A 17,596-nucleotide genomic window follows, 5' to 3' on the forward strand; every position below is an offset into this window, starting at 1 on the left:
GTAGAAGTACGATGCGCTGTAGTAATGGCAGTAGCCACCCGTTTAGAATAGCCCTTCGCCGTTAACGACCGATGTAGATGCGCCAAGCGCCAATCTGGTTTGGCTAGGTCTTGAAGGTTTACGAACCAACTTCTGGCCGGCCAATAGGGCGCGACCAAAACAGAGTCATCCTCTGAGTTGCGCGCAGTTTCAGTAATACGTGAGGAAGAAAGGCCACTGGTGGAAACGCGGAAACGTGCAGGTCCTCCCACGGAATGGCTAGAGCATCGAGGTCCCAAGCCAGAGGGTCCGGAATAGGTGAGACAAACCGAGGCAGCTGATGGTTGAATCGGGTGGCGAAGAGATCTACTGCCGGAGTCGTCAACGGAAAACAAAGGGTCTGGAACACCTGAGGATGTAATTTCCATTCCGTTGGAGAGGGATGACTCGGCCGGGACAGAAAATCTGCGATGACATTCTTCACCCCCGGAATGTGGTTGGCTTGGACTAAGATGTTGAGAGAGTCCACCAGATCGAAGAATTCTTGGGTCCACTGCAGCAGTTGAGTAGACCCCGTGGACCCCATCCTGTGGATATGCCAAACTACCGCTGCGTTGTCCAATCGGATCATGAGGGGAAGTTGCTCGTAGGACATCCTGCCAGTGACTGATTGCAAGAATCACTGCCCTGAACTCCAGAACGTTGATGTGACAGGCGCGATCGACGAGAGACCACAGCCCTGCCACTTGCTGATTGAGAAGATGAGCTCCCCACCCGTGTTGAGACGCGTCCACATATAGGTGGTGAGACAGAACAAACAGCCCTAACAAACTGTATCGCAAACATTCAATTCTTCCATCCACCACAGGAGATGGGGATGGAGCTCCAGAGGTAGAGTGATCAAGGCAACGGGATCTCTCACTCTGATGTAAGGCGCTAGAAAGAACTGCAAGGGACGAAGTTGTAGTTGACCCCTGAGGGTCAACGCCTGAGCTGACGTCAAGAGGCCCAGGAGCTCCTTCCACTGACGAAGCACCAGTGCCAGAGAGACCAATCGCTGTATCTTGCAGAAACGATCCCTCGGGACAAAGAATTTGTTGACCTCTGTGTCGAACACTGCTCCAATGAATTGAAGACGGTGCGTAGGGACTAGTTCCGATTCCTGCAGATTGATTAACCAGCCTAATTGGCAAAGAAGCTGTAATCGCAAACTGCATGTGACGAAGCAGAAGGGCATGATCGGTCTGCGCCTGAATGCAGTCGTCGATGTAAACCTCGAACACTATTGCCTTGCAGTGAAGGAAACTGGTGATGGGCTTCGTTACCCGTGTAAACAGCCACTGGGCCGAAGAAAATCCAAACGGGAAGACACGCCACTGATAGTGAAGGCACTTGCGAAGAGCCGGAAAAATCGGGATGTGAAGGTACTCATCCTGGAGATCGAGACTGACCATGTAGTCTCCCAGCTTAATTGATGATTGTTGAGAAGAGCCACCGACACCATACGAAAGTGAGGCGGAGGTTGTAGAAACATTTTATGGAAAACCTTCATATTGAAAATTAGTCTCAACTTGTCCGAATCTTTCTTTGGCACCAGAAAGATTGGCAAATAGAACCCCGGGTCGGTCGGAGCCAGGCCCAGGGCTCGATCGCAAGTTTCTGAAGGAGAGTGTCGATTGTGGAGCGTAGAACAGCCGTCTGAGATAGGATACGTTCGAGTAGCCAAGCTACAATGACAGCACTGAAGAAGTGCTGAATGTAGGAGGTTCGTGGCATGGAGATGTCGGGAACGTACACATTGTACACAGTGATGAAGGCCATATAAACAGTGATCGTAGGAACGTATAGTTCGCCAAATGAAGTGTTGGTCCACCAGATGGAGTGAGAAAGTTGGTAGATGCGATGCATGGGATCGTCGGTCTACCGGAACATTGGTAAAGTTGATGGAATGGCAGAGGTAAAAAAGACCAAAGACTCCAGACACGTTCAATAAAGAGGCGAAGGTAGTAACATCGATGCCTACGGACAGTCCGGACATAGCAGCAGTGACCTCTGAACTGAGGCCCTCAGCTAAAAAACAGAGTAAACCCAGCCAAAGTGAAAGTGTCATGGCGATTCTGTCTGGCACCCTCGGTAAACTGTATCTCCCGGCTGACTGACAAACTTGACATAATCACTCCTACCGGGAATGGCACCATTCATCATCACTGGCAATTAAAGGCTGGGATAGGTATCCACTTCGTGGGACTAAGACAAGTCTGTCAGGTACTTCCTAATCGATGTATCATCAAAAGTCTCCGGTAAACAAACAGTAGTCCGCCATTGCAAATGCTACCGACAATGCAATAACGACAGAAACCCGGACAACACGGATGTCAATCGATTAGGTGATCTGGTTCGGTACTGTGATCCAGTTGGGTCAAGTGATCAGGTTCTAAAGTGCTGAGTCAATCAGGACCAGTGCATTCGTCTTAAACGTCGTACCATACAGTAAAGGTGTACTGGACTGAAAGGTGTTCCAACCAAACAACAGTTCACTAAGTTGAATCGTTGTTCTAATCGAAAACGGAACACTGGTCTGAAGCGTTGATCTAATCGAAAAGGCATACAGGGCTGAAGCGTTGATCTAATCGAAAAGGCATACAGGGCTGAAGCGTTTGATCTAATCGAAAAGGCATACAGGGCTGAAGCGTTGATCTAATCGAAAAGGCATACAGGGCTGAAGCGTTGATCTAATCGATAAGGCATATAGGGCTGAAGCGTTGATCTAATCGAAAACGGAACACTGGTCTGAAGCGTTGATCTAATCGAAAAGGCATACAGGGCTGAAGCGTTGATCTAATCGAAAAGGCATACAGGGCTGAAGTGTTGATCTAATCGAAAAGGCATACAGGGCTGAAGCGTTGATCTAATCAAAAAGGCACACTGGGCTTAAGCGTTGATCTAATGGAAAACGGAACACTGGTCTGAAGCGTTGATCTAATCGAAATGGCACACTGGGCTGAAGCTTTGATCTAATCGAAAAGGCACACTGGGCTGAAGCGTTGATCTAATGGAAAACGGAACACTGGTCTGAAGCGTTGATCTAATCGAAATGGCACACTGGGCTGAAGCTTTGATCTAATCGAAAAGGCATACAGGGCTGAAGCGTTGATCTAATGGAAAACGGAACACTGGTCTGAAGCGTTGATCTAATCGAAAAGGCACACTGGGCTGAAGCGTTGATCTAATCGAAAAGGCACACTGGGCTTAAGCGTTGATCTAATCGAAAAGGCACACTGGGCTGAAGCGTTGATCTAATCGAAAACGGAACACTGGTCTGAAGCGTTGATCTAATCGAAAAGGCATACAGGGCTGAAGCGTTGATCTAATCGAAAAGGCATACAGGGCTGAAGTGTTGATCTAATCGAAAAGGCATACAGGGCTGAAGCGTTGATCTAATCGAAAAGGCATACAGGGCTGAAGTGTTGATCTAATCGAAAACGCATACAGGGCTGAAGCGTTGATCTAATCGAAAAGGCATACAGGGCTGAAGCGTTGATCTAATTGAAATGGCACACTGGGCTGAAGCTTTGATCTAATCGAAAAGGCACACTGGGCTGAAGCGTTGATCTAATGGAAAACGGAACACTGGTCTGAAGCGTTGATCTAATCGAAATGGCACACTGGGCTGAAGCTTTGATCTAATCGAAAAGGCACACTGGGCTGAAGCGTTGATCTAATGGAAAACGGAACACTGGTCTGAAGCGTTGATCTAATCGAAATGGCACACTGGGCTGAAGCGTTGATCTAATCGAAAACGGAACACTGGTCTGAAGCGTTGATCTAATCGAAAAGGCATACAGGGCTGAAGCGTTGATCTAATCGAAAAGGCATACAGGGCTGAAGTGTTGATCTAATCGAAAAGGCATACAGGGCTGAAGCGTTGATCTAATCGAAAAGGCATACTGGGCTGAAGCGTTGATCTAATCGAAAAGGCATACAGGGCTGAAGCGTTGATCTAATCGAAAAGGCATACAGGGCTGAAGCGTTGATCTAATCGAAATGGCACACTGGGCTGAAGCTTTGATCTAATCGAAAAGGCACACTGGGCTGAAGCGTTGATCTAATGGAAAACGGAACACTGGTCTGAAGCGTTGATCTAATCGAAATGGCACACTGGGCTGAAGCTTTGATCTAATTGAAAAGGCACACTGGGCTGAAGTGTTGATCTAATCGAAAAGGCATACAGGGCTGAAGCGTTGATCTAATCGAAAAGGCATACAGGGCTGAAGCGTTGATCTAATCGAAAAGGCATACAGGGCTGAAGCGTTGATCTAATCGAAAAAAGGCTGCTACAGGGCTGAAGCGTTGATCTAATCGAAATGGCACACTGGGCTGAAGCTTTGATCTAATCGAAAAGGCACACTGGGCTGAAGCGCTGATCTAATGGAAAACGGAACACTGGTCTGAAAGCGCTGATCTAATCGAAATGGCACACTGGGCTGAAGCTTTGATCTAATCGAAAAAAGGCACACTGGGCTGAAGCGTTGATCTAATGGAAAACGGAACACTGGTCTGAAGCGTTGATCTAATCGAAAAGGCACACTGGGCTGAAGCGTTGATCTAATCGAAAACGGAACACTGGTCTGAAGCGTTGATCTAATCGAAAAGGCATACAGGGCTGAAGCGTTGATCTAATCGAAAAGGCATACAGGGCTGAAGTGTTGATCTAATCGAAAAGGCATACAGGGCTGAAGCGTTGATCTAATCGAAAAGGCATACAGGGCTGAAGCGTTGATCTAATCGAAAAGGCATACAGGGCTGAAGCGTTGATCTAATCGAAATGGCACACTGGGCTGAAGCTTTGATCTAATCGAAAAGGCACACTGGGCTGAAGCGTTGATCTAATGGAAAACGGAACACTGGTCTGAAGCGTTGATCTAATCGAAATGGCACACTGGGCTGAAGCTTTGATCTAATCGAAAAGGCACACTGGGCTGAAGCGTTGATCTAATGGAAAACGGAACACTGGTCTGAAGCGTTGATCTAATCGAAAAGGCACACTGGGCTGAAGCGTTGATCTAATCGAAAACGGAACACTGGTCTGAAGCGTTGATCTAATCGAAAAGGCATACAGGGCTGAAGCGTTGATCTAATCGAAAAGGCATACAGGGCTGAAGTGTTGATCTAATCGAAAAGGCATACAGGGCTGAAGCGTTGATCTAATCGAAAAGGCATACAGGGCTGAAGCGTTGATCTAATCGAAAAGGCATACAGGGCTGAAGCGTTGATCTAATCGAAAAGGCATACAGGGCTGAAGCGTTGATCTAATCGAAATGGCACACTGGGCTGAAGCTTTGATCTAATCGAAAAGGCACACTGGGCTGAAGCGTTGATCTAATGGAAAACGGAACACTGGTCTGAAGCGTTGATCTAATCGAAAAGGCACACTGGGCTTAAGCGTTGATCTAATCGAAAAGGCACACTGGGCTTAAGCGTTGATCTAATCGAAAAGGCACACTGGTCTGAAGCGTTGATCTAATCGAAAACGGAACACTGGTCTGAAGCGTTGATCTAATCGAAAAGGCATACAGGGCTGAAGCGTTGATCTAATCGAAAAGGCATACAGGGCTGAAGCGTTGATCTAATCGAAAAGGCATACAGGGCTGAAGCGTTGATCTAATCGAAAAGGCATACAGGGCTGAAGCGTTGATCTAATCGAAAAGGCATACAGGGCTGAAGTGTTGATCCAATCGAATGCGCCTGCAAGGTACGGGAAAGGTGTTGAAAGCGCCGAGCTGGATGCTACCGTTTGGCTGATGTCACCACAGAAAGATAAGAGAGCGCCGAACTGGAACAAAACGCCGCATTGGAAGCAAGCGCCGAACTGTGGTTGAAAGCGCCGAACTGACTGAACTCGCCACATGAGAGTGAACGCTTTCACCAGGCGTACCCACCATGGTAGTCTGTCTCACAGTCCCTGAACCACATTAATTTCCCTACTGCCTAGCCCTCTCTGCAGTGCTAAAGCCCTAGATAAAGCAAGTCTAGATTTCCTCAGGTTCAGGAATCTCTGGTCTCCCTAGGGCTCCTTTTCAATATAAATGGACTTGTTTGTTACTATCAAAATTATATATATTCAGAGACTAAGCCTTAGTCTACCACCATGGCAGAGGTGGAGCATTCAACCAAAGTGGCGCACTGGAAACAACCACCTGCCAAGGGAAAAGGCCGAGACTGTGCTGCAGAAGTTGTTAGCACTAGGTACCATAGACTAACAACTAGTCTCTGAAATGAACATATTTTACTGAAAAAAAGTTCATAGTAAAAGAAAATATATATAATGAAAAGGAGCCCTGAGACTTTCTTCATTTTCAGATCTAGACTTCCCACATTTTCTAGACTTGTGTGGGCTTTCTTGGATATATTTGCTTCAGGGTCTGTACGAGAGACTAGATTCGACCCTCAGGGATAAATTGAGAATGCTTTGTGTTAGTCGAGACTTGACCCTGAGCCAGCGCGGCTAGGCAGGCTGGCTGACCATCGCCTCCCCAATGCCGCCTAGCCCTTGTTATAACATCATGTAATTATACACATTGAATCACGAATACAGTGTTGTGGGACCCACTGATGGACTTCTGTATTTGAAGACACAGTTATCCTTTTCAGCTGCCCGGGATACATGTGTCCTGGTACTTGCCTAACATTCAAAGTCTTAGCAAGACGCATTCTGTTTGTCCGCTTTGTTTAAATCGCACAACACGAATCTACAATTCACAACCAACAAATTCTAACGGCACATGTTTTTGGTACACGGTATAGTCCCACCACGCACCCTGTTGGGCCTTAATGTTAATTTGTAGAACACGGCAACGCTGACAGCCAGCCAGAGACGTTCGCACAATAGTATATGAGGTACTCAACTGCTACGTCATTCTGCCGAACTATAGAGTCACAAACATGTTTCATACAGCTGGTAACTCTGCCTTTACACCCCAACGAGATGTCACAGACAAAACCATCATAACGTGACTTACTGAAGCTGAGGAAATCTAGACTTGCCACATTTTCTAGACTTGTGTGGGCTTTTTTGGATATATTTGTTTCAGGGTCTGTACGAGAGACTATAGGTACCACACTCGGATCAGATAAAACTTGTCTGGAGACGGGACTAGACGTTTGATGACGAAGAAGACGACGGAGATACTCGCTCAAGTAGGAGTCTTGAGGCCACCTCTAAAAAATCTACGTCTAGATGCAACCCGTCGATATTCAGAAAAAAACATCATCATTGAAGCGTGAACAAACAGAACACCGATGTGACCAACTACAACAGCAGCGGAAAAGTTGCTGTTGCACTGATCACAGTGTTTGTGTTTCTTAGAAGAACTCCATTTATTTCCCATCTTGACAATCAAATAATGTCTAACTGAGAGAACAACACACGTCCACTCGGTGTAGCGACAAGTAAGAGAATGACAGGCACAGGTCGTCACATGATCATCTGAGCGATCTGCACGCTTACAGAGATGATTGACAGGTGCTGATGTCGGAGTGGGGGCAGAGGTCGGGGGGGTCAGAGGCCAGTAAGATTTGATTCAACTGTTCAACGTTTCCACACATGGTCGTAGAAGAAGAAGAGAGGTGCATACCGTGAGATGGGATAAGTTTAAAAATTTGTCAAATGGAAGCTGCCATCTCAGAGATCACAACAATGTATTCTATGCACGTATTTCAACGACACTGGCAGTAAAAGTTAATAAAAACTCTGTTTCATGCTATCTTTTCTGTATATACTCCGTCTCATGTACATATTTATGACGTCAATCTTGTAAACATTATGAGAGAGGGTACATGGAGGGGTGGAGTCCTTGGATGGGTGACCGTGTTTGGCAGCTTGGCTCCTGAGAGTTTCCAGGACTTCAGTCCTGCCCCACACCAAAGTACATGTGATACATACATGTGCTCTCACCTTAGGCAAGTGAGTTTGTTCAAAATTGCCTCTGTTCATCCAGCAGAAAATGGGTACCCGGTGGGATTAGTCATGTGACTAATAACCTAGCGTCTCACTGGCAGGTAGGGTGCACAATTATTATATTATTATAAAGTAGTGAAAACCATTGCCCGTTCTTTTCCTGAAATTTAGATGATATTTGAACAGGGAACATAGCGCACCCACTCTTTTGTTACTGGGTATCATTATGTCTGTTGTAGCGCTCGTAGAATCTGGACCCCTTCATCTGCTCCTCATACACCCTGTAATAGTCGTCCAGCATGGCATCAGTGAACCAATTCCTCCACTCCCCAGAGACGCCTGCAAGGAGAAAGTTTAGTAAATGTAGCGTTTTCCAAACTATGGGCCACATGGGATTATAGGTTTAATAGGGTATGTATAGGTTAATCCCCCTTATAAGGTAGTTATTTAAATAAACTCTGCTCGGGCTAAAGCCGAACACGAGAACTCGCCAGCTTAAGTCTGGGCTAGTACAAGCAGCCACACATTTACCAATCTGACAAAGTCAGAACAGAACTACACAGAAATAACACTAATAACACTAACAGACTCCACTTGCTTATGGAGATAGTGTATCTCACCTTGTGGGACTATGAATAATGATGTATGCATGTGATATTGCGTATAATGTGATATTTTGTAATAATGTATGTTTGTATCATGTTTGTATATTTGTATCGTGACGATCCGGGTTACAATGTGCCTTCAGTAACCTATGCTTGTCGTAAGAGGCGACTAACGGGATCGGATGGTCAGGCTCGCTGACTTGGTTGACACATGTCATCGGTTCCATTTGCGCAGATCGATGCTCATGCTGTTGACCACTGGATTGTCTGGTCAAGACTCGATTATTTACAGACCGCCGCCATATAGCTGGAATATTGCTGAGTGTGGCGTAAACTAAACTCACTCACTCACTCACTCATGATTTTTCAAACAATAAAACAACAGCAAACCTTTTCCGTAAAGATTATTTGCACCATCAACCTTCATTGCGTAGGCTTCTTTTTTCACTTTCATCTTGGAGAAGTGACATTCATCAGCAATAGCACAACACAGATCATCATCCCTTTGGAGACCCAGAAAGTCGGATAAAGCGCGCACCGTTGCAACTGGATCCTGAATAATAAGAACGTCATAGTTAAACCTGCACTGTTTACACCTGTTATACCACATTTACGTTCTGTTCTATGCTTCGATTGTCTTCATGTGGTCCAGTGCATAGGGCTCAGGTCACAAATTAGTTGAAGATAAGCAACGTCGAGAGCGGAGAGTCATTATATTAGTGACCGGATTTGGCAGCTTGAGTCCTGAGAGTTTATAGGACTTCTGTACTGTCCCACAACGAAACACATGTGATACATGTGGTCTCACCTTATGCAAGTGAGTTTGTTCAAAATTGTCTGTTCACCCAGCAGAAAATGGGTACCCGGTGGGATAAGTCCTGTGACTGAAGCAATCTAGCGCCTAAGAGGCAGCTTGGGTTATCCGGCGAAATAATGCACTGTGATATTTATTGTTAGCGCCATTAGCATACTTGGTGTGGAGTTTGGCGCTATATAAATGGACACTATTAATAATCCGGAGTCGCCCCGGTTATGTTTCATGGCCTGCCAAGGCCACACCTGAGCACGTGTTTTTCATCAAAGCGTTGGCGTGCTGCGTACTCCGGGTTTTGCTCCCACAAGCGGACACGCCGTGACGTCACTAAAACACTGTTCATAATATTCACTCACTGTATCCACCATCGTGCGGGCCTGTAGTATTCACTCACTTCGAAACAATTTCCTACATTTAACAAGCCGAGAATGTGTATGCATCTATACCAGTGTGAGCGAATGCACATCTTCTCTAATAGTCTAACCTTTTGGGTGTCCTCGTATAGCTGGTAGTGAACAGGTATGTCTGGGTTTTCTTGGAAATACTTCTCAGCATCCCGGGCGTGTTCAAATATTCCATTTCTGTTTACTGCAAGTCAATAAAACATACAATTTAACATATCCACTGTTGATAACCCTCACCGAAATTCAAATGTTTTCCGTTAAGCTGCACATTAAATTGTGAAAACTTCTTTCCTAAACCCCGTAAACGTGATCTTTGTATCGTTCTCTTAGAATACGTATAAATGTTAGATAAGGTGATGGAACTCACAACAATCCAACATTCTGGGCCCCCGTTTCATTCTCGTAAAGCATTCGTAACATTGACTTACGACGCTTGTAGCGCTACGAGAGCTTTGTTAAACGTGGCCCTGGCTGGCTCTTTACCGTTTCTACCGTTGATATACCATTTTAGGAACCTTTTCCAACCGACAATCTCTTTATCAACATACGTATTCTTATTGTAATTGTTTTAGCTTTCACAATTATTCTAAACCAAACCTTCACACCAAATTGGAAAAAATGGCCGCTTTCTAAGCAAACATATTCAGGACGTCTTGATGTTCTGTGTATTTTCTTGTCCATTTTCATAGCAGAGCAACCTTTCAGTTTCCTAGCGACTCCAATACAACTGAAGATGTGTGACTTGTCAGTGCAACTCCTGAGGAAGTTATTATAACTCTTAAAGAACGTAGGGGAACCTGAACTTGGATAGGAAGCATGAGCGTTAACAAACTTTTCAAAGACAGACATCTTGTGAACGCACCACCATTTCTCTTTACATCACTAAACACATCCCATCGGGTGCACGTGAACAACGCAGTAGCCCCATACACGTGCACGGGTTTGTCATTCTTCATTTTGACGGTTTTTAGATAAATCACTGTAGACCATTCATTTTGACAATCATCTTGCAGCACACGGTTGTTAGTGTTTGTTTCTAGCCGACTTTTGTTTGAAAATGAAATTCGTGCACACGTCATATACCAATCATGTTTAAAGAGCGATTACTGTACAAACAACTATGGTCATAAGGAAGTGCAAGTGGTGATGCACTCTCAAAACATTCATTATTATCATATGAACATGTATTGACTCCAGTATGTCTCCCAATTAAGTTCCCATACCTTTTTGAAGAGTATATTTACTGGCTTCAATTTTAAGCCAAATGTTTCCAGCTTCCCAAATCCTAAACATTGCAGAAGAAAGAGTCACTAACCCCTTTGCTCCAAGAACAGCTGGAGGAAGTCTTCAAATGTTCCGTTGTACACGTTCCCACCGGCATCCCGATGGCCATGGTGCATCCTGTACAACGACACTGCCACGTCTTTGGGGTCGCGCATCGTGAAGATGACTCGGCACTTCTTCTCCTTCAGGTCCAACGGAGCTTGCGTCAAGTGAGCATGGCAGTTGAGGACTCGGGGCGAGGCTTGTTTGTCAAGGTCGCCAACAGTGGCAAGTCCTAGGTAGTCCTTAAACCGGGTGATGGTCTCAGCTTTGCCATTGATCAGCATGCAGGTCATCTCCCATATCCAATGTCCGCCTGGATCGAGAGATGAAGTGAGTGAGTGAGTGAGGTTTTGTATCTTACTATATGTTAGTTCACTCCGTGGGTGATTAAGGCAAGTGTGCCAAACGTAACATGGATGTGTACCCTGCATGTGTACCCAACATAACTTGCATGTGTACACAACGTAACAGTTATAGTGCACCCTACGTAACAGTCACGTGTACCCAACATAACCTTGCATGCATGTACCCAACATAACTGCATGTGTACCCAACATAACTTGCATGTGTGTACCATCATAACATCATGTGTACCCAACATAACTTGCATGCAATGTACCCAACATAACTTGCATATGCATACCCAACATAACTTGCATGTGTACCAACATAACTCTATGTGTACCCATCATAACATGCATGTGTACCCAACATAACTTGCATGTGTACCCTACGTAACAGTCACGTGTACCCAACATAACTTGCATGTGTACCCAACATAACTTGCGTGTGTACCCTGTATGTGTACCCATCATAACATAACGTACGTGTACAACATAACATGCATGCGTACCCAACATAACTTGCATGTGTACCCAACATAACTTGCATATGTACCCAACATAACTTGCGTGTGTACCCTGTATGTGTACCCATCATAACATGCATGTGTACCCAACATAACTTGCATGTGTACCCAACGTAACATTCACATGTGTAGTATAACAGATCTCCTGTAAAATACATCAAAACATTCTTCCGTCGTGGAATTTGCTGATTTGTTTGGGCATGACGCCGAAAATGACAACGACATCTTGTGTGGATCCATGTCATGATACTGCTGGGGGAATATAGATTTGTAGTATTGTCTGACAATTAGCAACCTACAATGCTATACCTCCACTGTCCCCAAATGTCACCAGTGGCAGAAGTCCTATAAAATAGTGGAATATTGAGATCATCGACTTGTGCAGTCCATGGATCAATAGCTCATGTATACAATTAGCAGTCCACCTTGATTGTTATTGGGATTTGATCCTACAGTGACATGTTTCAGGGGTGATCGTATTGATTTGGTGATGTCGCAGTAATGACGAATGATTAAACACAAACACCTTGGTTGATTGATACTCAAAGACCAGCTGTATTCAAAATAATTTGTATAATTCATTATCACTGTTAGAGTCCGGTTAACTAAACTAGGATAAGTAAACAATACCGCTTAACTTAACGTTTTCTCACGGTCCCTGGAAGTAAATTACTTAACAAAAGAGACCGGATAACTAAATTAGCGATCACCACATAATCCGGCATCAGGGGCACGTGTCAGTCTCCGGCTAAACTAACATCCTACTTACAGCTCGCTGGCATCATGCAGTTGACAATACACTGACAACTGGAGGCCAGCCCTGATATGTTGTTCATAGTTTTATGTAGCTTGGTCATATTACTTACCAGTGTTGTCTGTAATTCTGCTGTTTACATATACATGCATATGGTTGTCATTTGCAGATTTTGATAACTTTGGATAAGTAAAATACCTGATAAGTAAACAGTTTTGGCGAGTCCCTTGAAATTTTACTAATCAGGTTTCCACTGTATTTCCAACTGAGAAAGTTTCACTTCTTATAATAGTGTCAACCTTTTGTTGCTCAGCTCTTTATAAATTTAAATTCAATTTTGAAATTTGAAATGTTGTTACCATTGTATATCATACTGGTTTCTGTTAACTCCTCACCATGGACCCACTGATGGGCTTTTGTGTTGGATGTTTAATGTTTTATGTTGTTTTACGCCGCACTCATCAATGTTCCAGCTATATGGCAGCGGTCTGTAAGTAATCGAGTTTGGACCAGACAATCCAGTGATCAACAGCATGAACATCGATCTACTCAATTGGGACACAATGACATGCGTCCATCAAGTCAGTGAGCCTGACCTTCCGATCCCGTTAGTCGCTTACAACAAGCATGGGTTGCTGAAGACCAATTCTAATCCAGATCTTCACGGGTCTCTTGTGTTTGAAGAAACAGTTATTCAAACTAAAACAGATACATGCCTTTGAAGAATGCCATGACCTGATCGTTTAACCTGATGTTTCAAATAAGATTCAATACTCACATAGTGCTGACAACTGAGAGAATATATCCAGCTTATAAAAACGTCTGTGAAGACAAAAGGCAAACAGAGCCAGAAATCTCACCTGTTCTTAGATACCCTGGGAAATAGATGTCATCAGGTCGGAGCTTGAAGTTCTTCACTCTGCCGGGATCTATGAAGCAGCCACATCGGACTCCTTCATACATTTGAAACATTAGACTTTCCCCATGTCGGTCTTTCTCCCAGACTATATCCTGCACTGTCAGGTCAATCTCCAGGGCCTTGTCATTGATCTGAGGACATAGAGGGTGAAAGATACTGGTTGTGCATAGTGGAGATAGCTGACCCTTCTTGTCTCGAGCTGATGTGACAGATGGTGAAATCCATCATGTTCCTGACACATATTACAGATTCTGTCGCATAATTTCTACAAAAGTTGTGGATTATCTCAGAGAGAGAGACACTTCTACACTCAATATTTCACATGGAAAAAGGCCCAAGACAACAACAGCCATCGAATCTCCAAACCCTAAGGATCGAAAGGGTACCTAACCTTAAGGATCGGAAGGGTACCCAACTCTAAGGATCGGAAAGGGTACCTAACCCTAAGGATCGAAAGGGTACCTAACCTTAAGGATCGGAAGGGTACCAACTCTAAGGATCGGAAAGGGTACATAACCCTAAGGATCGGAAAGGGTGCCTAACCCTAAACCCTAAGGATCGGAAAGGGAACCTAACCCTAAGGACAGTTAGAGTTGTTTGCCTCTAAAGATGCGTCAGCTCCTTAAGGATCGAAAGGGTACCTAACCCTAAACCTTAAGATCGGAAAGGGCTGTTTGCCTCTGAAGAAGTTCAGTTATATAGAGGAGAGCACCGAAGCGTGAGTCGAGCAGCGATATAGCGAGACTGTGGGCTCGCTATAGTGCCATAATTGCTCCGCGACGGGCAGTCATCCCTGGGCCTAGATTTTCTAAGCTCTGTTAGCGCTAAGATAGTCATAAGTTAATGGTAATGTATGGCAATTGACTATCTTAGCGGTAAGAGAGCTTCGAAAATCTAGGCCCTGCCGGTTGCTGAGCCCGGTAAACTACATTCTTGTAGATATTATATCAGTATTTCAAGGTCAGTGGACGAAAGCAGAGACCATATTATATGGTCTCTGACGAAAGGCATTGGTCCATGAACGCACACGTGACCTTGATTCACTTGTATCGTAGGCATTTTGGAACAGGATTTATCAGGGATATTTATAATATTCCTTGAGTTATGTAAATTGAATATCTCTTTAAGTAATGACCATGCTGTCATTAGCTGCATATAATCAAAGTTAGACAATGGCTGGTTGGCCACTGAAGCTAGCATTGTGGTAGTCTGTCGTACAGACCCTGGAGCAAATATATCCAAGAAAGCCCACGCAAGTCTATAAAATGTGGCAAGTCTAGATTTCCTCAGCTTCGGAAAATGAAGAAAGTCTCAGGGCTCCTTTTCATTATATTATATTTTTTTCACTATGAACTTTTTTCAGTAGAATATGTTCATTTCAGAGACTAGTTGTTAGTCTAGGCATTGTGGATGAGGTGCTTGATACTGCAGGCTGACCACACATCTGTCGCAAATACGGCACGTAACAGTGTGATGAGGATTCGACCTAGACTAACAACTACTCTCTGAAATGAACATATTATACTGAAAAAAGTTCATAGTAAAAAAAAAATTATATAATGAAAAGGAGCCCTGAGACTTTCTTCATTTTCAGATCTAGACTTGCCACATTTTCTAGACTTGTGTGGGCTTTCTTGGATATATTTGCTCCAGGGTCTGTACGAGAGACTAGATTCGACCCTCAGGGATAAATTGAGAATGCTTTGTGTTAGTCGAGACTTGACCCTGAGCAAGCGCGCGGCTAGGCAGGCTGGCTGACCATCGCCTCCCCAATGCCGCCTAGCCCTTGTTATAACATCATGTAATTATACACATTGAATCACGAATACAGTGTTGTGGACCCACTGATGGACTTCTGTATTTGAAGACACAGTTATCCTTTTCAGCTGCCCGGGATACATGTGTCCTGGTACTTGCCTAACATTCAAAGTCTTAGCAAGACGCATTCTGTTTGTCCGCTTTGTTTAAATCACACAACACGAATCTACAATTCACAACCAACAAATTCTAACGGCACATGTTTTTGGTACACGGTATAGTCCCACCACGCACCCTGTTGGGCCTTAATGTTAATTTGTAGAACACGGCAACGCTGACAGCCAGCCAGAGACGTTCGCACAATAGTATATGAGGTAATCAACTGCTACGTCATTCTGCCGAACTATAGAGTCACAAACATGTTTCATACAGCTGGTAACTCTGCCTTTACACCCCAACGAGATGTCACAGACAAAACCATCATAACGTGACTTACTGAATATGTGGCTTGCTTGCTCTCTATCGCCATGTCGTACGCCTGAGAAGAGCCGAAGTGTGCCTGTAGAATGCGGCTGCGATCTCGCTGCGGGCAAACAGGTCGAGCGAATGTGATGTGCACAGGGTTTAACCTCACTCCCCCCACATCTGAATGTATGGATAAGGGATCCGGAGGTCACTGGACTGTGGATGTGGGACTATGGTCTGTTCTAATTAGTGTCACTGGTGAACACGTCTCACTGTCAGTAGAAGGGAGCTAAGGCCAATTGGTGAAATCAGTTCACTTATATTGTGAACTGTTTTAATAGGTCTTGATGTAATAATTGATTTGAAATGAAAAAAAATAAACTACTGAGATTTAATCATAGCATATCGTTTTGACATAAATAGCTCCTCTGAACCTCAAATGGTCATTCCAAAAATGGCGAACGCTCAGGTTAACTTTAGATACATTGCTAACACTAAAAGTGGTCAGAATTTATTTAGTGTTAGATGGTTTTAAATTCAGAGTTAATTCTAGACGTAGTATTATCACATACTGGGAATGTTGCAAAAAAGCCTGCACAGCCAGAGTTACCATTCGCGATGGTGTATTAGCGTCATCTCTTCCTATACAAGATACAGACTATACATTAATCCCCCTTTGTTGATAGAAAGGGATAGAAAATGTACATTCACTTTTACATTTAAAGAAATCCACTCCATCAGACATGATATATGGTGAGTTGGGACGAAAACCACTGTACATATCTGTATATACACGAATGGTTAAGTTTTGGGCACGTCTTCTGACTGGTAAAGAAAACAAATTATCTGTTGCGTTTTTTCAACTCATGTATGCTGATGATTACTTGGGAAATCATTCACACACATGGATAAAATGTCTGGAGTCTATTTTCACAAAGACATGTTTTTTGTACATATGGTATAACCAGGACCATGTTTCATTGTCATTTCTTACAAACATTATCAGAGTAAGGCTAGAGGATCAGTAGATACAGACTTGGTTCTCAGATATGTTTAATTCCTCAAAGGTCAAAACTTACCGGATCTTTAAGACACAGTTTGGATTAGAAAATTATTTAAGCATTTTTATCACAAAACAGCTGGATTAAATTGCTTTTTTCGTACATCTAATCACCGTCTACCAGTTGAGGTCGGCCGTTGGAATGGTGTACCTCTACACGAACTTTAATGTACTCTGTAATACCTCTATCGGTGATGAATACCATGCAATTTTAGAATGTCCTATTTTGCTGACTCGAAAACCAATTTATTAAACCTTACTTTTACAAAAAAGACCAAACTCTGTTAAATTCTGTCAATTGTTCCAAAAACAAAAATTTGGTCAATTACGAAAACTTTGTACTTTTTGTAGCACTGTCATGTCCAGGTACAAGTCACTGGGAAAATGATTCTTTTTCCTGTAAAAATTATGTGAAAATCTATATTAAAACTAAAAGAAAGTGTTATGTACTACTGTTTATGGTTTGTAGCTTATATGCCTTATACTCAGATTCCCAGCCCTGTCACCAAAATGTATACATTTGTGTAATCATTGTGATCTTCATATGCCGTTGTCTTACGGCGTGAAAAGCAATAAAAGTTCTGTTCTTCTGTTAACTAATTGGTCATGGCCTGGTGGACCCAGACTCCAAACAAAAGATGTGGGGAATGTGAGGTGTCCCAGCGGGGGGTTCCCGTTTTGCTGGAC

At 43.8% G+C, this 17,596-nt stretch overlaps 1 protein-coding gene across 1 annotated transcript; it reads right to left on the reverse strand.

The window, feature by feature from the left end:
* Nucleotides 1-7,936: 7,936 nt before the first annotated feature.
* Nucleotides 7,937-16,000, reverse strand: LOC124256635 (sulfotransferase 1E1-like). The gene is made up of 7 exons (XM_046690611.1): nt 15,881-16,000; nt 13,568-13,757; nt 11,075-11,398; nt 9,840-9,943; nt 8,932-9,094; nt 8,147-8,275; nt 7,937-7,978 (listed from the first exon to the last, which is right to left on the reverse strand). The coding sequence occupies exons 1-6, from the start codon at nt 15,911-15,913 to the stop codon at nt 8,148-8,150; spliced, it is 942 nt and encodes a 313-aa protein (XP_046546567.1). The 5' UTR covers nt 15,914-16,000; the 3' UTR covers nt 7,937-7,978; nt 8,147.
* Between the last annotated feature and the right edge of the window lie 1,596 nt (nt 16,001-17,596).

The sequence above is a fragment of the Haliotis rubra genome, unplaced genomic scaffold (genome assembly GCF_003918875.1).
Source record: "Haliotis rubra isolate DU_JTF1 unplaced genomic scaffold, ASM391887v1 Scf632, whole genome shotgun sequence".
Classification (NCBI taxonomy): domain Eukaryota; kingdom Metazoa; phylum Mollusca; class Gastropoda; order Lepetellida; family Haliotidae; genus Haliotis; species Haliotis rubra.